This window comes from Myiozetetes cayanensis, unplaced genomic scaffold, assembly GCF_022539395.1.
Source record: "Myiozetetes cayanensis isolate MyiCay16 unplaced genomic scaffold, myiCay2020 scf18, whole genome shotgun sequence".
NCBI lineage: Eukaryota > Metazoa > Chordata > Aves > Passeriformes > Tyrannidae > Myiozetetes > Myiozetetes cayanensis.
In genome coordinates, this window is record NW_026087389.1 from 8,075,140 (window position 1) to 8,096,601 (window position 21,462).

Consider the following 21,462-nt stretch of genomic DNA (forward strand, 5'->3'; position numbering starts at 1 on the left):
CCCTTGCCCTTAGCTGAGTGCATTAGGAGTGGGTTACACACAAGCAAAGCAACAAACCAAAATCTCCAGGTCTTTGATCCCTTGAAACATTGCAATTTGAGAAAATTTTGGGTTTTGTGAATGTGGGTTTCTGTGTTTAACGTTCAGTGGTGTGATGCTGGAAGGTGAACTCCAATGTTAGGTCACTCCATCGAGGGCTATCAAAAAGGTCAAAGGGGAATTTTTAGAGCGTCTTGGATTGCCAGAGGGTAGAAGCTTCACTCAATTTGTGCAGTGCGAGGTTAATGAGGATATACTAAGATAAGAATCAATTATCAAGATTAATACTAAATAACCTGGATTATCTCAGCTGAGATTGTTAGCACAATTACTTCACAGAGCACAGGAATAAGAATTAGTTGTTAAAACTGACTGTCAGAGGAAATCTTCCCTTGGGAAGTGATCACCTATTAAATTGTGGAGTTTTAAATTTTTGAATATTTAACTGATACAGGAGATAGAATGATATATATTAGGAAATTTACTCGTGTTGGTACCTATACATGTGTACAAACATCTTGTTTAATCAAGCAACATATGAACTAGTTCACTGATGTCTACTGCAGAAAAAGGTTTTTCCCATATAATTGTAGGAGGCAACTTGGAAGAACTGGATTGCAACACTAGGAAAAGAGCTTTATTCCATGCACTTGTCAGTGCTTTCAGTGAAGGGGATGTGGATGCTTTTCCTTATGCTAATCATGCAAGGAAGCAGTGGAAAGAGATTGGAAAATGATGGGAAAAACACGTCCTTCCGTATTGCCAATTATTAGGAAGCCAGTCTGTGGCAAGGTGCCACCTCACAAATCTAAAATAAGAGCCTGCTGCCCCATGAGGCTTGTGATGCTTGATAATCTACTTTTTTTTCCCCTCCATACTGAAGAGCACATTTCTGGGATTGGTTGTGGAGTGTCCATCCTTGGGGATTCACCTGGCCAAAGTCATGGCTGAAATGATGAAGTGTTTCTGATGGTCACACTGTTGTCCCAAGGCTGGAGGTGACACTTGCACATCTCCCTTCCAGCCAAAGTTTCTAGATAGTACAGGAGTTCCAATAAAATTAGCTGCTCCTTCGCTCTTCACCTTTGACTTGCTGATCTTCTAATGCTGGGGGGAGAGCAAAATGCTCAGTTTAGCTGGTTATATTGCTGTCAGTAAGGCAAAATAATGCTTTAATTTCATACCTCTTTGTCCTGGCAAGAGAGAACATCTGTGTGTGAAATTTTAAAGTTTCTACAAGTCTCAACCTTGAAATACGTGACGATTTCCATAGTTCTTTTGTAAGCAGTGTTTGTGTGCTTGTGTATTTGTTGCTGTTTACTGAAGTTTGGTTTCTTGGCAATTAAATACTTCTTCAATAGAGAGAAAAAGCGAGGAAGCTTTCTGGGGAATTGTTCTTCCCTTTCCTTTTTCCCCAAAGCCCGTAAAATGAGGAATGTGTGTCCGTTTTATTAATTCTGTGATTAAATTATAGGTTTTATTTTTTTCATTTTCCTAGGAAATATTAGAGCATTTAAAAGACTTCTGGTTTTTCGAAGAATTTTTACCAGTTCAAGAAGCCAGAGCTTAGGTTTCTCAACTGCATTTTCACTTTCTTCCTGTGACCAGATATTATGTGACTGTACTCCAGTACATTCTAGCAGATTTTAAATAAACCTTCTCTAAACTAGTGAAAGAAAATGAGAAAATTTCCAGGGAAATCCCTTGCTAGATAGCACATCTGTCAATGCATTTCAAGCTGGAGTAATTTTCATCAGCCTTAATCAGCAGTTTTGTTCAGAACTCAAATATAATGTTTGCTGAAGACAAATACAATTATTTTAGGGCATATCTCACACTTTCATCAAGTACCAAATATTTTACTGTTGGAACTGTAATGTTCCAGCTTATATCAACAATGAACTAGTTAAATAAAAAACTAAAAGAAACCTCTGAAATGATGCATAACTGTGTGAAAACCTCTGGAGACCTTCTGTAAGCAAAGGGAAACAGAAATGACTACCCTTGCAAGTGCTGATAATACTCAGAGATGTTTGTCTTCAGCACGAGCTGGAAATGTGGCACATCACTATGTAAATTTGATTGGAGTCCTAATTAAATATTTAAAGGATGTTGGCTTTCCGCTGCCCTTTTGAGAAGGTGGGATGTTCTTGGTAGAACATCTTCTGGTTTCATGTTACTGTAAGAATTGTTGTATTACATAAGCTTTGTTGACAAAGTCTAATGAATTTGGTGTCAGTTTGAACAAAGAATGTTTTCTGGTTACTCTGTGAAGACAGATTTTTTTAGCTGCAGTAAAACAGCTTTCACTTCTCTTGGTGATATTTAAGACCTTTGATACTTTTGCACAGAAGAAATTGTACAAGTAGTCTCTGGGAAATCTGCTTTATTGTGTCAAATGATTTTGTATTAAAAAAATAATTTGAATACATTGGGCTATTTTAGCACTCGATTTTAGAGAACTCCTTGAACTGAAACTTGCAGGACCTGCTTTGGATCTTCTATTCCTGACTGGGACTCCTCTGGCCTTTACTGAGCCAGTTATGTGTCATGTAAATGAAATCAGGACAGGACACTGCCCAGCTTCCTGGAGTCCCCTGGCTTGGGCAGGTGACAGGGCTGTGTTTGGGGCTCTGCTCTCAGAGGGCTGTCACAGTGGGGTCCCTTTCCTTGAGGGTGTGTTTGTGCAGTCTGAAGGAGGAGGAGGTGGCTGTCACCAGAAAGGACCATCACCTCATCCTGAAAGGAGCAGAAGGAATTGTTTCAGAGGAGGAAGGCGGCACTGGAGAGCATGGGGGGGAGATGCTATTTCTCCTTGATTCCCAAGTGCACTTGCAGCTTTATTTCTGCCTGATTTACTTTCACAGGAACTAGCAAAGGGAACATGTCAGCTACTGTTATTGTTGAGAATTAAAATTTAATGCCTTGGATTAAAATTGAAAGGACAGTGCCCTGATATATTTTCCCTTCCCAAGTTTCTTATGGTAATACACAGTAGGTGTTAACAGAAGTAGCACTTGGACCTTTTCAAGCAATTGAAGAGGAAATTCAGTAGAAGCCCTGCTGAATTTCCCAAGCCTAGGCAAGCTTGGCATTTTATATTTCTAATGGAATTTTTTTAGACCAAGATGTGCTCATTACCACTTGTGCATGGAAATCCGAGATTCACAATGAGATCATCATTCATTCTTTGTATATAAATGTTACACATAGAAACTTCATGGAGAAAAACATTATTTAGAATGCAAAAATCAAGTGACTGAGAGAAGAGAGTGTTAAGAGTGTCACTGCAACTGAAACTCAGCCTCTCTTATGCATATGCGTTATGAGGAATTCTTTAACTATAAAGAACACATAACACTTTTCCAGCAGATTTCTTCCTTACTCAGTACACAAGATGGACAGTGCTCAATTAATGAGCAGCTACTGAAGATGTTGTTCTCTCCTCAGTGTTTGATATGTGGCCCTAAACCTTGTTTACAGCACATCATTCAGACCTTGCTCAGACGTAGGAATTATTAATTTCCTCGTAGGCTTTTCTGTGCTGCTCAGCACTGCTGTATCCAAGTGCTACACAGGTTTTAAATTAAATTTATCTCCACAAAGCCCCAGTGAGGATGTGGTATTATCTCTGTTTTACAGATGGGGAACTGACAGAGATTAAGGTCAGAAAAATTCACCAAATTTGGATGTGCATTTTTGAGACACAAGGCTGGATTTTAGAGCCCTTCAGATCATACAGCACATTCCGTGTTCAGAAAACTTCACTTGCTGCTTTAGTGTCAGGTGTGTTTTTCTCGTGGGTAGATAAGTTGCCCAGCATCTCAAGGGTGCAGGCTGAGCATTCACGTGGCACTGTTGATGGCTGAGGAAAGGTTTGGTTTGGATACCTCGAGTGGGGTCACACAGGAACTCGGAGCTTCCTCTGAGAGGGGCCCAACTTCAGGGAATCCCCTGCAGAAATGAGCCAGCAGGGCTGGTTGAAAACCCTCAAATGAGTGTTTTGTTAAAGGCTGTTCCTTAATGCCTGCACATAAATTGGGATTACATGAGCCACCTGATTTCTCATCCTTGTCAATGTGATCGTTTGATTTTTGCCATGGAGAAAGATTTATTTGGAATATTGAAATTTCATGATCCAGTTAATTTGGGGAATGAATATTAATTGAGAAACCATATTGCCTCAGAGGTAGTACTTTTTTTCTGTGATAAACATGTAGAGGATCTTCCCAAATGTACTTTGATTTATTTTCATTGCATATTCAGATTTCTTTCCTCTGTAAAGACATACTAAATACCAGAAGATTCACGAGCAAGTCTGGCAAAATACCATTCCTCTATTGAGATAAACTTTAACTGGTGATTTTATGTGCTATGTGTCCGTTTTGTATACCAAGTACATTTACATGTACATGATTTTGCTTTTATTTTCTCCATTGGCAGTTTATGTTATGCTAGTTTTTGTTTTAGGCTTGCTGGCTGCCAAAAGAGTAGCACAGAGAATTTAAAATAACATGTTGGTTCTTCACAGTCCTTTAGAAGTAGCAGTGTGGATTTGAACCAAGGCTAAACATGGTGATTTCTGAGTATTTCTGTTAATTTTGGAGAACTTTAATTGGATTAAATTAACCGAGGAGAAAAGCTTTTACTGTATCATTTTCTGACAATTTGTGGTGTCCAAAGTCCATTTCTGCTTTGATTTTTTTATCTGCAAGGTAGATATTTCTATATATTTTTCCGAAGGTCTTTGAAATCTTCAACTGACAATGATGAGGGAAGTGAAATGTTTCTTGCATTCATCGTGGCTCTGCCTGTCAGAACAGGGACTGGGTGTGCTGCAATTGTCTAGCTGGGTAGTAAAGCTGTTTCTTTAACTACCTTTTTAATGTTAACCTACATTAGCTTGTTCTTAAACTACGTTTCTCCTATTGTGCCAAGCTCATATCTTTGTGGAACTGGGAGGCTACTTGATGTGTAGAAAGTTGGAAGTTTTTCTCCTGGCTGGGAAGTGCATTCGTGGAAGCCAATACAGCTCTTACAACAACAGGAGAAAATGAATTTTTCAGTAGTTTCAGTCTCTCTTGTTTACAGGCGTAAACACTTCCAGACTGCGCAGAACCAGCTATTCCCAGAGCTTTATGGTATTGCTGGGGCATTACCTACACAGCAACTGCTCGGTGCTGAGGGAAAAATGGAAGTTAGTGAGAACTTTGCTTTACTGAGTAGAATTACCTACTGGGTAGCTTGGGCAGGACACGGGTCATGTAAATGACCCTTTAAGTAATAAAGACCAGGCAAATCATATCCATTATTTAAGAGGCGCAATAATAGTCCAAAGTTTTCCTTGGAAATAACCCAGTAATGCCCACCTTCTGTAAAATGTTGGCCACTGGTGCTGGAGCAGTCAGGGCTGTGGAGCTGAGCTGGCAAAGTGGTTGATGGGTTGTCTGTGGGGTGGACACCAGTGCAGTCTGAGGAGTTCACAAATAAATCCCAGCCTCAGCTCTGACAAATGCCAGCCAAATTCCTCAGGCTACAGAGGGATCTCCAGCTGAGCTCTCTGCCAGTTTGTCATACCTCGGCCTAAACATTCCTCCTGCAGATTGTAGATTAAGATTTAATCATGTCTATAGGTTTGTAATTACTCCTGAGGATCTTATTAGAAAGCCTTGCTGGCAAGGAACTCCAAAGCACTTTCAGTAGATTATACAAAAATTCGTTCCTGAATTAGTTGCAGAACGGTCATCTGGCACCCAAATCTTGTTCATAATGTTAGCAGGTTCACTGAAAAATTATTCCAATCCACCATGTGACCATAAATGTTTTTTAGTCTTGAAAAGTTAAAAGCAGTAACACGAAAACATTTTTTTGTTGATGCCTGAAGTGATGTGGTGTAGGAAAGAAAGCCAAGAAGAGATCAAAACCATACAAAATTATTTGCTTGGTTTATGGCTTGATTATGTGACTCATGCAGTTCTGTATGGTGAGTCTAGGTTAAAAAATAATCATAGAGACTGTTTTCTAAAAGGAAAGAAGACCCAGAAATCTTATGGTGGTTACAGATAGAGGAAAATGCATATTTTTCAGGATATTTGGCAATCATGAAATAGAAAGCAAGCAGGGAAATTGTGTGCATATACAGTTAAATGTGTAATTAGTACAAGCTACAACATACTTATTACATAAAGCAGTTAAAATACTTGTATATACTGCGAGCACGTGAAAATTTTCCTCTTTAAAGAATTTTTCTAAGCATTCCTTCATCTTATACTAAGGAAGATGCAGACCAAAATATTGGAAATGCAAGTTTAGGCCCTGTATCACAACATCTTCCCCTTTGGTTTTGATTTCTCTGTATTTCTACTGCCATATTACAGTGGAGAAAATGCCTTACTACAGCAATTATTTTGAAATTTGACTTTGGGAATATTGACAAGATTCTCTTTGACTTCTCTTACATGTGTAAATCAATGAAAGGACAAAATGCTAGAGTTGTGTTTAGTCCTGATTCTGAAAATAACCTGGTGAAGCTACAAAACTCTGATAGATTCTAGTGGTTAATTTGCTAAGAGCATCTGTTTGTGGTGGGAAAAGATTCCTAAGGAGCAATTTAAGGTGAAAATCTAACCCCAAAGTTCACAGGATTAGTATCTTACCCAAGTAGATCTAATGCCTGTATGTATTAGATAACAGGAGCAAGCAAGCCACTTGTTCTCAGCAAAAAATATCTTATGAAAAGGAGTGTCATATTCAGTAAATAGATGTATTTTAATATAACCCTACTGGGGTTGATTTTCTGCTACCACATATGAAAGATCTCCTGAAGAAATAATCCCATAAGACTGCCTGTGTTTGCCTAAATTGAGTTAGATCATCGTGTTCAGCATTAACCAACCCCAGAAGGCTGGAAGGAGGTTCCTGTCGTGTTTGGTGCTGGTCTGACAGTGAGGAAGGGTTTGTTTCCTTTCTAAAATTCGCTTATCCTTTCAGTTCATCGAACACTGTTACCATTCAACGTCATCTTCTCCACTGAGGGCCTCAGCTCTGTAGGAAAATGCAGGAAGCTCTGATCCCTGCCACAGGGGTCTGACAGACACAGGGAAGTGGCCAAAAGCAGCAATGTTATTTACCCTTTTCTGAACACATGGTCTAGTACATAGAGAGCATGTTGGGAAAATCAGAGGGACAGCACGTGCAGAGAGGGAAAGTTAAACCTAGAAGAGTGTCCTTTGCTTGCAGTTTGCAGTTCTACTGGTTTAAATGAACCAGAAATATAACAACTTGCATGCTTGCATTTTGCCAGTGGCTGTTGTATAAACTTTTCCAAAAGTATCTATCAAATCTCAGCATTAGAACAGCACTTTAACTGTGCAGTGTGTAATTACACGTGTGCCTGTGCCGTGCTGGTTCTGTAATTGGACTGAACAGTTGTAACACTCCAGTTTTAGGGTAGTGGCCTTGACCTGCTTTTCCTGTTGGGAGCATCTTTTCCCTCCTGGGTGTTCCAGGGGATGTTGGGCAGCAGCCAGTGAGCACCCCTGGGCTCAGTCAGCCACAGCACTGCTGGAATCACCTGGGACACCCTCAGGGCTATGGGGGAGAGCTCTCATTCCTGTGGGGGGAACAGAGGTGTGGACAGAAATCCTTTCAAAAGAGGCTTCGTTAATTCTATGGAACAACATGATTTAAGTGTTTTTATTTTGGAGAGCAAGCATGTATATGAAATGGTAAAATGAGAGCTAATGGGATGTCTTAAAGATTCTAGTATCTAGAAATAAACATAAATGCACTGTACATAAATGTAAAGAACTCACTGTCTAGTATTATTAGCTATATATAAATGTAAATCTGACAATGAATTTTCATTACATTACTATTTTCATCTATATGCCTGAGGAATTGTTAGACTAAGTACAGTGTCTGCATTTTCCTGTAAATGCTTGTGTTACATTTATTAATTCAGGAAGCTAAAATGCTTGTGGAGACACTTGGGTATCATAGGAATTGCTCTAAATGGAGCAAATTCAAATTCATAGTATTACCAAAAAAATATGGTCTAATAATAACACATTGCATTCAAAATTAAATTCTGGACAAAAGGATGAAAGAACAAGGTACTGAAAATATCCGTATAGATCTTTGAAAGTTTATGCTGATTCAGAAGGGGGTTGTGGAGTGATGTAACTGTTTCCTGAGTGACAGAAGTTGTGAAGTCCTGTGCTGTGTTTGAGAACTCCCCATCCAGCTCCCCTGGCTCTCTGCACACTGAGCTGTGTGGACCATCCTTTGCCACAGCACACCCTGTGCTCGCTCTCTCTCCCGCTCTGATTGCACTTTGCTTTATACCATCGTCGAATCTGGGGAAATGCCATTTCTCTCTTCTCCCCAGGGACTTTTTTTTACTCCCTGAATCTTTTCCCACAGCTCCCTGCAGCTTTTCTGCTGCAGCTCTATTTGCCCCATTTCTGCTGTGGATGTCCAAATAGAATTCACTCAGAGGAAATAATGAACCACTTCGGGGGAAGGCTGAGTCTTGGTGCGTGTTTCTAAAGCCTATAAAGTGACTTTATGTAGAGCTATAGAAGTAATAATAAAAAAAAAAGGTGCTAAAACGTGACAGTTTTTTTCTTTGCTCCCCATTTTTAAAGCCAACTTTTTTTTTTTTCACCGAAGAGCACAGCAAAAGAACATTCCTAGTTGTTCCATCATGTCAGCTCTCTTAGTTTGTAACCTCAACAGAAATGAGCTTAAGCTCAAGTGTTTCAGTGTGCTGGTCTCTATAGCGACCTTCCTTCCCCCTCTCTCCTTTGCTGGGGTAGAGTTTTCCTTACACTTATATATCTCAAGAGATGTCACAATTTTTTATTGCTCCTATAGCATGTAATGTAGCCCTAGGTAGCCACACTAAAAAAAAAGGATTTTCACAGTATAATTTCTACCACTTACTGCATACTGTGGAACATTTTCTTAATTTTTTTTTTTCCTTTTCTGCCTTCTACCTTTCTGCTTTAAAAAATGGCATGATGGATATTAATATTTTTCCTTAATAAAAATGTATTTTCCCTTGATCTTAGTTTTGGTAATACATTATTCAGTGTTCCTTTTTAATAAAAGCCACTGGTTGTTCCATTACTCACAGCAGTTATTACAACACTAAAGGTCTCGTTCATCAGAGTGACTTGCAGAGGCAAATCCAAACCCTTGAGTTCTCCATGCATCAGGGTAATAGCTGTGGTGCATGCAAGTTATTAAAGAAATTTAAAATATAACGTGTGTTTCTCTGTTTTGTTTTCTTTTTTATTTTATTGCCTGGGTGTGCTTGTGCAGATTTTGCTGTTCCAGTAGAAGCCGTCGAGGAGGTGACCCTGTTGATTGTGTTGCATTTTGTAAACCATCCTTCTTAAACTAACAGAGATAGGACATGGATTTTGGGTTGTTCTTACTTACCAGACTTTTCTTTGGATTCCTGTCATTTTGTTGGATAATAGGAGATATTACAACCTTAGATGATCTTTGCTAATATGAGGAAAAACAGGCACAGGTGTCTAGCAGAAAAATGGGAGAAGCTCTTGATCAAACCTTGGGACTGGGATTCTGTCTGACATAACTTCTGTAATATTGTGGTGTGTTGAGTTCATGCATTCTGGCAGAAACTGGACATAAACCAACTGCAATATGATGCAAGACAGCAATTTTATTTTGAGTTGGTCATCATAAGAGTTTTTTTAAGAAAGCAAAGTTTTAGGTCTAGCAAGGGTGTCAAAACAGAAAAAAAAATGTGGAAATTTTTGAAATGTGTGGAGAAGTTGAGTTGCTACCTGAGCACAGAGGCAAACAAGAGCTTCCACTGCCAGAATTATTTTTGCAGCATGGTTAAATGGTATTTGAGTCATCTTCTAAGGAACACAGTGTACATATGGACACGTGAAGAATGGAGAGCATGTTTAGCACTTTTCTGACTCTTTTAAACCCTCATTTTTCTTCTGAATTTAATGTATTATACATTTCTTTTGCCTCTACAAACCTTTTCATTTATTGTTTATAACTTTGCACTCTTTACCTGAATTATAAGAAAGAAACAAGTTGGCCTAATTTGTATTCCAAAATGCTTGCTACAGAAATGGATTTGACAAGTACTTCTACATCATTTAAAAATATTTATGCCCTCTCCATGTATTATGGATGGTAGATGGCTTTTGATGTCTAGCTTGATTCTGCATTTGTTGATTAACTTGTCAATGTTGTGATTGCTTTACAGTGTTGCTACAAAGTGGTTCACTTGCTTTTAGGTGTCTGCATCCTTCTTGGTCAACAAAGATCTGAGAGTCTGAAGTCTGAATGGGTTTTGAGGGGCTTTTGGGTATTTTGGGAGCAGAGGAAAGGCCAGTTTTGGTTTTTTAGATTTGTTTTATTTTTGGGTTATTTGTCAGGGGAGGGGTTGTTTGTTTATTTGAAGACTGTGATGTCATGACAATGATGGACCAGACAACTTGGAAATAGGTAACTGAGGACAAACTTATGTACATGTGCCTGTGTGCACCCACGCATTACCTGAGCAGGTGCAGTACACAAGCCGTGTAAAGCCTGAGAAGGAGAAGCAATTTTGAAAAAAAAGATGTGAAAAGTTTACTTTGAAAATAGATAATGCAGCCAGAGCATGCTAGTATTTTATTTGACTTGTAGCTTTGAAATAGTCTGACTTCTTTGGTTGAATTTTGTGCGTTTCTTGCTTTAAATACATCGAGGGCTGGACCCATTGCACAAAGGGTGTTGTGACAGGTTTGAGGACAATGCAGCTTTCCTGCCAGGAGTCAGAGGTGAAGATGAACATCAGCTCACTGGTGGTGGGCAGAAATAGCCAAAATACTGGTGTGTGGTCAGCACTGTTTTAGTCACAAACCCAAACCTCAGCAGCACTCTGGCTGCTGTGAAGGGAACCCATCGCAGTCAGACCCAGTACAATGGGAACTGTCTGGTGTTCATGTGGATCTGCTTGTTCCTCAGACCTCCCTCAGGTTCCTGCTCTTCTTGGTGTCACTGCTAATGACACTGTTAATGGTGCTGTGCTCGGGGCTGGGGCTGTTTGGGCACTGAGCTTGGTGGATTCTCGTTCTTGGGTTCACTGGGGTAACCCAAGAGCTACAAACTGGCAGAGGAAGGGACAGTTCTCGTGGTGGTCACAGCCACGCCCTAGGAAAATATGCTGGAACAGCAACATCAAAGCTTCCAGGCAAAAGTGGGAGAGCAGAATGGAAGAGCCTGTCTGAGAGGTGCTGTGAAGTGCAGCTGCAGCTCAGGTGAGGGGGAGCAGAGCTGCAGGGAGAGGCAGGTTGTGGGATTGCAAATGGATGGCTCTTGGCTTCATCACTCAGGTGCTGGGGTACTATACAACAGACCACAGCCTATCTTCCTTTTAAGTGTAGATAATTTAGCTTGATTGACCATGCTAAGAAAATGGCCATATATTTAAACAGTAATAATTTTGATGTTTTCTTCCCTGCTAGATTAAGCAGGGGAAGCCACGTGTAGTGGATTCGAGTCCATCATAATCTGCCTGTGATGGGAGAAATTGGTCCTTGTCAACACCACAGGATTGGTTGCATGCATCATATTTAATGGGCTTTCTGTTCAGCAGCTTCTGTGGGTGGTGAAAACGGAAAATAATCCACATAAGCTTTTCCCTTCAGCCTCGTGTAGAGCATTAAGTACCATCCCCATGCAGGGAATCTAGGCTATGGCTGTCAGAGAGACTTGAGCACCTTTTCTAGGGCTGTGATTCTTCTTGGCTTTTTCAGAACAGAAATAGCAGTAGCATGTGATGTTTTGGCTCACTGAGAAGAAGAGGGTTTTTTAATTAGAGGCCAGTTTCTGGAACTGGAAGAACACAAAATAACTGAATTGTGTGCAAGGGGGTGGGGTTGAAGGATGCTGAGAGATAAAGCTGCTCTAGGGACAAAGGGCTATTAGAAAAACTAGGTGATTTTAGAATAAAATAATTTCCTTTTCTTAGTGTCCTTAGGAATTCTTTGATCAAAATGTCAATTCATGGCTGCCAGCAACAAGGACATTCGTGTGTTGAGTCAAATGAGTAATATTCTGACTTGTGTGGATTTCGTCCTCACAAAGGGGAAATGATGGGAGGGAATAATTTATAAATTATAACTCATGACTAGAGGGGAGGTAGCATGCAGGGCAGGTCTTCATTGTACATTACTTCTGGAACATGGTGCAAGATTCAGATGTCTAAGTAGGAATAGAACTTTCCCATAATCAAATCTTTGAGAGGAAGCAATGCCAAATATTCACGTAAGGATATAGTTTTGTAGGATAAAGGGCAGCTTAGAAAATGGGATTGAAAAATCTCAAGTCAACCATAAACATCCTTTACTGTAGAGGTACTTTATTCTCTTAGCTACAATGTGTGACATAAGTTGTCTTATTTTGTTGAATTTAAGAGAAACACACACATTTTTAAGACCTTTCTAAAAAAATTAGTAAGTTGTTTTCATTTTGCCACAGAAATTTGCGGTGTTTTTACATTGAACTTGAGTAGCAGAACTAGGAATGTCAAAATTAATGAGCAGATGACACTGATGTGGTAAAATAACAAACTTTAAAATTTAAGGATGCTCCTGGGGTTGTTCTAAAATAGTCCTTTCTATTAGCACAGAGAGATAATGGGATTGTAATTGGTTTCCTTTAACACACACACATGTTAAGTCAGCAGCCCATTTTGCATTATCTTCTCCCCTCCTATTCCAACCAGGCCTGTGGCTTTCCCAGAACTGTGCTCGTGGGATGGCTCAGCAGAAGCCTGGAGCTTGGTTCCCAGCAGGTGCTGAGCTCAACACCTTGTTGTTCAGGACAAGTGAATGTGTGGTAAAATAAAGAGGCATTTTGGAGTAGCAGCACCATCTCAGTCAAGCATCCAGTGGGGAGGCAACAGGAAGAGAACCTGAAAGAATTAGTGCCATCACTCCTTCTAATCAGCACAGAGAAAGTAACTTCCAACAGTTTTCCCTATCTCTGATTCTAGAGATGACATGGAACAAGCAGACACTGATCTCGATGTCCTAAGGACCTGGATTTAGGTGAACTTCTATTCAGAGTTCTCCCTGTGTGTTTGACACCAGTGATTCTCCAGCTTATGCTATTTAAGAGCTGAAGCACAAACCAGAGCCCCTGACCTCCAAAATTAAATAAACTTGGGGAACTGAGATGTGTTTAGATTTCCTCCCAAAAATGTATTTAATATATGAGCAGTATTTTTATAGACTGGGCATATGCAATGTGTCTTTTGAAATCTTAGCAAAACTGTAATAAGAATCGAAAATATTTCAGTGTATCTCGAGATTTTTCTTCATTTTAGCATTCTTATTTTGTAATGTAGAATTCCAGTGTCTTTTTTTTTTTTCCTAGCGTGAGTTATACAGATTTGAGGTCTGTTGTAGTTGTAAAATTAGTCTACTTGTTATGGTAGCCTTTAATACTGTATTCCCACCTACAACTGCAGTAACACAGCTTGAAGGGAATTTAATTAGGAAAATGAGGCAGATGAAATAGGCAATGTAATGTATATCTGCAATATGAAGAAGAGTAAATACACTTTTCATCTGAAAAGTCAGGATAGGAACTGTGTTAAACTGGGCTGAAATTCACTCAGAAATGGATTTCTTTTCTTTTCTATCATTACTGTGTAATTGTCCTCCTTATTACTGGGGATTAGAAAGGCTACCATCATTAGAGAAGAAACATCTTTCACTGATTGTATTTCGTTTCTGGTTTATCTGGCACTGACCTCCTCTTTATGCAAGAAGTGGAAGTCCCTGGAGGAACAGAGAGGGTGCAGTGATTCCAATCCTCTGGGAAACCTCGGGCACACCCTGTTTGCACCTCCTGACCTGTGTGCACCCCTGCTGAGTGGATTCCTACTTGTTTACAGGCTGTCCAAGCACTAAGCAGGTGGAATTCAGAGGACTGAGAACTTCCCTGCCTGGCTGCACTCTGGAACATTCCAGCCTTACTGCAGTGTTGTGGATTGTTGTGCCCATTCCTTATTTTCCTAAGGTGTTTGTCAGCGTTTGGGACGGTCACTCTGTCCAGAGAAACACAGAGCATCACTAGGGCAGAAATCAGCTTAAGTAACATATATAAGAGATCATAAATAATTGTTTAAGAACAAAAATTCCCACAGTCCCTTCTCAGAATTGCAGAGTAACACTGGGAAGTCTGCAGAGTTACAGAGCACAGCCAGTACAAGTGACACATTTGTTTGAAGCACGTGCTCTGTTTCTTCAGTCTGAATTAAGAGATAGAAATATATTATTCAGATACATTATTGTGTGGTAAGCAAAGAGAAATGGTTTTAATAAGTGCATTGATTCTATGTATGAGATTTTAAAATGTTCTGTTAATTCTGCATCAACCCAGTTGGGCTGTAACGTGATTCTTCCAGCTGTTGCTTAGAGAGGTATGAGATTAGTGCTTTTACTTTAGTGCTTTTTCTGAAGTGTTTTAAACAAGATTGGCTGTGAAATAAGTAAAGATGCATGTGGTAGGTGTATGATGAATACATGGTTCAGGCAACCTAATGTCACCAACCTTATTTTGCTACTGTTTGTTGTTTTTTGCCTGTGGCAGCAGAGAGGCAGAGGACTTGTGATGATTACCAAAATCTCAAGTTCTCTCCCTGCTTAAGTCAAATTTCAAAGCATCAGATTTTAAATTCAGCCTCGTTTAAAGTCTTGGTTCTGTGTTTGTCTGTCCCATGCCTCTTGACAGTGTTTTTATTTATCAGTATTTTGGAAGACAGAATAAGAAATGATTTGTAATACTCTTATTTCTGTCCCAGCGTTGCGAGATACAAGGGCAAGTGTGGTGGTATAGTTGATTTTCCAACTACTGGAGACACCAGCTTAGTTTCATCACTGGATGGTAGTCCAGACTATGGAATGTGTTTTGCTCCTTTATCAGGAACATTGCCTTCATTACAAAAAGAACCTTTTTTTTTTTTTTTTTTTTTTTTTGGTATCAGGTAAAAACATTCTTGCATGTTTTAATTGGAATGAAAATCCCCTGTGGGGGGTTGCTGATGGGCTGCTTAAGAGAAATGAGGAAGATTGATTGAAGTTCCTAATAGTTATTTTTCTCAAACATCAGCACAAGATAGCAGGTGTTTCCTCTGCTAAGCAATTCTTTTAGTAGCTAAAGAGACTTGATTTTTGTATGTTGTCAAGTTTCAGGTTTAATATATGCTAAGGGACACATCTCAGACACTTAATCTTCTGTTGGCTTTATGGGGAAAAAATTGTAGAACCTTTTCAGATCTTTGAAACAGTCATAGTTAAATTCTCTGCTTTTCCATGATCTGCTCAAGCATTTCCTTTCATCTGTGATTTTCAAAAATAAACCAAGACCTGGTGCCTGCTTAGAGAATGCTTATTACTTGGAGCTGTGGTCATCTGATTTGTTACTGTATCATATGCTAAGATTTATACATGTTTTTCTGGTGTAAAGCCTGACTAGATGCATCTGCTATCCTTAATTAATTTAGTGAAGTTCTTCTGTGGAATCAGGTAGCTACAAATTCAGGAGTTCCTTTTGAAGGGCAGGTATTTCTCAAAGACACTTTCCAAGTGTGTGCACTTCGAAGGGGTTGTTCTGTGTACTTTTTTGTGGGAGCAGGTAAAGGAGCGGGATGTTAAATTAGAATAAATCTCTTAGCTTAAGAACTAAGTTTGGGTTTTGCAAGAAAAGAGCTGCTACAAAAGACCCTCTGTGACTCTCCCAGAAGATTTCCCCATCTGGAGCAATAATAAAACTGAATTTCCTGATTAGTCACTTGGTTCAAGCAGGGCAATGTTAGTGTAATGCTTCCGATGTGTCTGAAGTATTGTCACAGGAAATTCATCATTGCTTCATATTTTACCCTGCAGTACCTCAGATATTTCTGACTGCATTAAATACTTCAAATACTCTAGGGCTTAAAGACCTAAAATAGACACTGTTAGGATTGTGCCTTAGCTATTTAAGAGGGATTTTCATTCTCATCAGAAGGAGAAAAAATTTTAGTGAATGAAAGTGGAATTCTCTGAGCTTTTGAAAGAAAAAAGTGATCATCTTCACATTCTAGTTGCTCAAGCTGGAATGTGTGGATGGAAAATGAATAAATACACTTTCCTTAGTTTGCTGGTGTTTCTTCTTTTGAGGTATTTAGTGGAGAGAGTGGAGAGATTGATTTAGAAAATGTGGTCTATTTGGTAAATCCTGTGTGCATGGATTTGCATTGTGGCAAAAGGCACAGGAAATCCTCTTTGTGCTTTTTCAAGAACATGTGATCCAGATGTACACGACGCAGGACAAATGGAAACGGGAGGGAGTGATTACCTTCTCTGTCTAGAATTTTGTAGTCCTACCAAGAGGGTGAGAAAAGGGTTTAAGAGATGACATGTACAGTTTTTGCTTTGGAAGGAAACCTTTTCCAAAACCCCTTCAGAGAAGTGATACTTTTAGGAAAACCCGAACAACCATTCCTTGATGAGCCCAGGAGGCACTTTCTGTTAAAGCTGCCTGAACAATTTGTTTGTCTTGTTGCTGCTGCTTGGAAAGGCAGAGTCAGTCCCTTAATCATCTCAACTGTTGGCTCTTCCAGACCCCGAAGGTTGCCACCCACCATGCTGAGATTTGGGCAGCACCTCATCAAGCCCTCCGTGGTGTTCCTGCAGACCGAGCTCTCCTTTGCCCTCGTCAACCGCAGGCCGGTGGTCCCGGGCCGTATCCTTTGGGTGCTCTGGAGGGAAGCAGGAGCGATGCAGAGTGCCTGGAAGGCCAGGTAGGATGTGCGACACGGGTTGATTCTGAAACCAGGCGGTGGAACGTGAGGTACTTGATCAGTGTTGCAGAACTGCCGAAAACAGTTGCTTAGCAACTGTGACCTTAGAGGTGAATTTCTATTGACCTTTTCGCCACAGTAGATGTATAAACAACCAGGTGCTACTGAAAAGCATTTTAAAGTGTATCTGAGGTGGTGCTGTTTAAATTTCGTATTATGCTAAACAACACATCCCGCTTCCCTTTTAATAATGTCACTTTTTTTAAGATGTGGTAACTTCTTTATGGAGAATTTTCAACTTCTCCTGGCTAAATGCACACCATTTGTCAAGTGGCAGTAGAATCCTTTATGAACACTATTTTTTCTCTTTTTTTGGGGGGGACAGATTGCTTTGATTAATTTAGGTAGGAATGAATTAAATAAACCATCTGTATAGTGCACACATTTTGTGATGAAAAAGTGAAGCCCCATGTTGTAAGTAAAATTCTCAAGTTAGAAGCTTTATAGGAACTTGATTATCCGAGATGCTAAATGAGCCTATTTAGGGTATTTTGTAGTGTGGTGTGTTAATTTCCAGTCAAAACCCTGCTGCTCCAAAATTTGTGCAGCTTTCAGTGGCTGGAGGTGCAATTTTTCAGAAACGATCAAGTCTGATCACTTTTCCCATAGAGGTTCATGGTAAAACTTGAGTAGGAACTCAGGCAATGACTGAGTGTGTTTTGGGAAAAGAAGAAAGTTGTCTGGAGTTTATTGAGAGTTCTCTTTTTCTTCTGTAGTATTATGTTGTTTCTCTCATAATTTAATGTATAATTTAGAATTTAGTCCACTTTAATATATTTTTTAAACTCACAAATGTATTTCTTCTGAAATGGAACCTTCCTCTCTCCCGTCACTTCTGTAGATTGTGGTTGTTCAATATTGAACTCTCTCTTCACCTGCATCTAAATGGTGTTTGTGTGTTCCAGAAGTCAGATTATTTGGTTATAAATGCATGGCAAAGATGCACAGACTTCATAGAAATGTTAAAGGTGTTACTGTCTTACTGGTATATTTTAATGAATTAATTTAACAGGATTTCTGAACTTCAAGTTTCTAAAATACCTGGAGTAAATCAGTGTGATTTACAGATTTGTCATACCAAAAACCATTTCCAAAGCTCTATAGAGACAATATCACATCAGTCACTGTGTGATTCAGAGCCTGGAAATGCCTGGGCAGTCTGTTGGTAAGTGCATTGTCTGGATCAGAGAGTAAATAGAACGTTTCCTTTTCTTCGTGTGGAGGTTTTAAAAATAATATGAACCCTTGTTGTTGAATTAATCAGTTAAGTGAGCAATTGCATCTATTGTTAAAATAAAGAAGAGTATTTCAGATGAAGGATACTTGTTTTAAAGTTTTGTGAGCACCTAGTAATGACAATTTAAGGAGCCTATAAAACTTAATTATTATAAGCTTCTCTGCTTCTTAAATAATTAAAGATTATAAACTCTAGTTGTATAGTTATTGCTGACTTTTGGCAGATACATTTATTTGCTCAGGGTTTAGCTTTGTTATCCCATAATGAGTATTGCAGCGTATTTTATAGTGTCACATTGTTTTAATAGCTTATGTGTTGTAATATATAATGTAGTCTTTGTTTCTCCATTGAATAAATGTTCAGGTAATAAAAACCCAACCCTTTTCCTTTCTCATTACAATAAGAAAAAATTAGAAGAGATCTTGATACAAAGACTGGAATACAGTATGTAAAAGAGAGCAATTTGCAGTTGTGAGCCTTTAAAATGTCTGTATAATGCAGCATTCATCTTGAGACCTGGCAGTAACAAGTGTATTTTCTTTGTTTTATTGCAATAATTTTATCTGCCGTGTCTTTGGCACACATATGACATTCTTTTTCTTTCCTTTTTTTTTTTTTTTTTTCCAGTAGAAAATAAAATATTAATGTATGTGAATTAGAGAGACAAAGGAAATCAGTTTGAAAGCCAGTTCGCTCCAGGTGGTTGCTTTAATTAACTAGTAAGGTTGAAATTCCATCTTGAAACAGAACATAGGATTGGAGCTGTGAATTGGCTGTAATAGTTTTAAAATAAAAATTCAGTCAGAATGGTCTTGTGGAGTTCAGTGTTTGTGATTCGAGCAGGCTGGTTCAGTGAACACGTTGCAAAGTTTGGTGTTATTTCCAGCTGCCAATCCCGTGAATTTAAATTGACACTTCGGAGGCAAACTGTGCTAATAGAAACCAAGAGTAGGTAGAGTAAGAGCACAGTGTTTATGGTAAGGAAAGAGTTCTCCTGTTGCTGGACAGAGCTACCCTATTTGCTCCAGCATGAGACTTCTGCCTGATGGGTGCACACGAGTTCATGGACTCAGGAACCTGTTTGTATTTGGATCCCTTTCAGTGATTATTGCAGATTCTTGAATAGAAAGGAACTGGGATCTTACTGTAGTAAAGGGATATCACATTACACTGGAGTCTTTAGTGTGCAGGCTACAATATGGGCATGGGTTTGACAGGAGGACACTTATTCACCTCTTTTTGTCTCAACCAAGTGGAGAAGAGCTAAATGTGCTGAGTGTGCAGGATTAGTGTGTGTTCCCCTCAGGACATCCGGTCCCTTTGCTGTCCCCTAATAGGGCAACCTAACAGATTGAGACTCAGAGGTGTCTGACCACAGTCTGACTGAAGGACATATCACTCAACCCCCATGACAAAATGAGGGGTCTGTGACTGCTCTGCTCTTCCCTGGAGTTCAATCCCTGCCCCTTCTACAGTCTGATTTCAGAGCAGGGAGGCACATGGTACTGGGACAGTTTCGATCAATGAGATTTTTTTTTTTGGGGCTGTACTTTTGTGAGGCTTTTCTGTTTTGTACAGAAATGGTATGGTTTTTGTTTGTTAATGCCTGTGCATCTTCCAGGAGCCAAGAGTCTGGGTGGGAACACGAGTGCTGTGTGCAGTGCTCATCCTGGCAGCAAGCGTGGGAGTGGTGGGAGGTGAGCTGGTTATTCTGTGAGCATGCTGGCATGTGTTCCCATATACAGGTACCAGGACCTTTCTTTATGAAAGGCAGAGTCCTTGTTTCCTCTCAGTTCTGTAACTTGCTGCTCTGCAGAGAGTGATTGGGGGAAAAAAGTCATTTGTAGCTCCGTTGAACAACAATGGGGTTGTTTTGGAGAAGGCTGGAGCAGTGGAGGGGTGTGCACAGTCAGCAGATGCATTGTTTCTGTCACACAGAAGGCCCAAGACAAACAGAATCAGCTCCTGGAACCAGCACGAGCTGAGCTTTTACTTGGCTTCTTGAATGATTTCAGTCAGAGCTTCCATAATTCCACAGAACAGAACTGTGGCTGTTTTAAGCAAATTCCATCTCCATTTTGATGTGGACTTTTTGTGCTTTAACATGGTAACAAATACTTTGTGAATGACCTACCATTTTATTGATGTTTTCCTAGCCCTGCACCAGAGCTTTACAAGGTTTTGCTCACATCTTCAATAAATATGAACTGGTTTTTATCAGTGCCTCTCTCATGGCATTGTGCAGGGCACTTACTTTCATCTTGTGTTAAACGTGAAAAATGAATTTAAACATTAGCAGAATCCGTTTGGGGACCAGGACTTTTTATTATAAATAAAATTATTCAATTTTTTTTTTTTCAGTAGACAAGGTATTGATCTTTGGATTTGTGTTCAGGATGCCGTAAGAAGAACTAACATAAAAGGAACACAGCAACATTTGTAAATTGATTGAATGCAATGTGTAATGACAGAGACAAACATCAGATCTATGGCAATACTATATTATACAAAGCATTTTTCAGCAGTTTATTGAATTGGTTATTAAAAGGAACAGGCTTCCCAGCTGGGAACAACAAGCTGAGGGTTATTGGGACCAAGTAATTTTAGAGAAATTTGTGGTGGACAGTTTGGCTCCCTTACTAAGGGCTCATGTATGTGTTTATAATAAATTAGAATAAATACTTTATCGCAACTTTTCATATGGGATAGATTATGAAAAGGTTTTTCTTTTTAAAAAAAGAAAAGAAAAAAGGAAGCAAAAAAAGGCAGTTTAACTGTTCCATGCTGAATTTTACTGGACTATTTAGTATTGCTATTTTCATAGAAATCCAGTTTCTCCCCCCACAAAGTATTCAGACTGTGGGGAATGGACCACACATAAAAACCCAAAGCATGTGATGTTTTCTGACAACTCCATCACTGTATGGAGTTAATGGTCATTATTTGTTACTGAGACAGTTTGGGTGTTCTGTGAGTTATTGCAGCTTGTTCCTTTTATTAATGAGCAGAGAAAACATTAGTTGAACCAGATGCTCCTTCAAAGACTTGCTGCCAGCCCGAGCTGCAGTGGGACTGCCCTGGGTGTGCAGCCCGGGTGGGGTGGGATGCAGGGTCAGGTGATGTGAGAGCAGCATCTGCTCTGCTGCGGGTTTGTGTGGCCGGGAGCTCCCCTGTGCCCTGCTGCCAGAATGGCTGCACTGCCTGACACTGCCCCAGATAGTGCCAGGATGCTCTCCTTGCAAGTTTGGCGCCTAAAAAGAAGTGATCCTTTTGGTTGATCTTGTTTCTTAATATA

At 39.6% G+C, this 21,462-nt stretch overlaps 1 protein-coding gene across 3 annotated transcripts in view; it reads left to right on the forward strand.

Moving 5' to 3' along the window:
• FHIT (fragile histidine triad diadenosine triphosphatase) overlaps positions 1-21,462 on the forward strand; it is a 533,324-nt gene that overhangs the window by 121,300 nt on the left and 390,562 nt on the right. For 2 of the 3 annotated variants that reach the window (XM_050312890.1, XM_050312891.1), the window contains exon 3: positions 16,691-16,812. In XM_050312890.1, coding sequence (XP_050168847.1) covers positions 16,713-16,812 — 100 coding nt within the window. In that variant the 5' untranslated portion in view covers positions 16,691-16,712. Of the gene's footprint in view, positions 1-9,244; positions 9,262-16,690; positions 16,813-21,462 lie in introns of those variants that run through there. The other variant, XM_050312893.1, reaches the window with a different exon arrangement.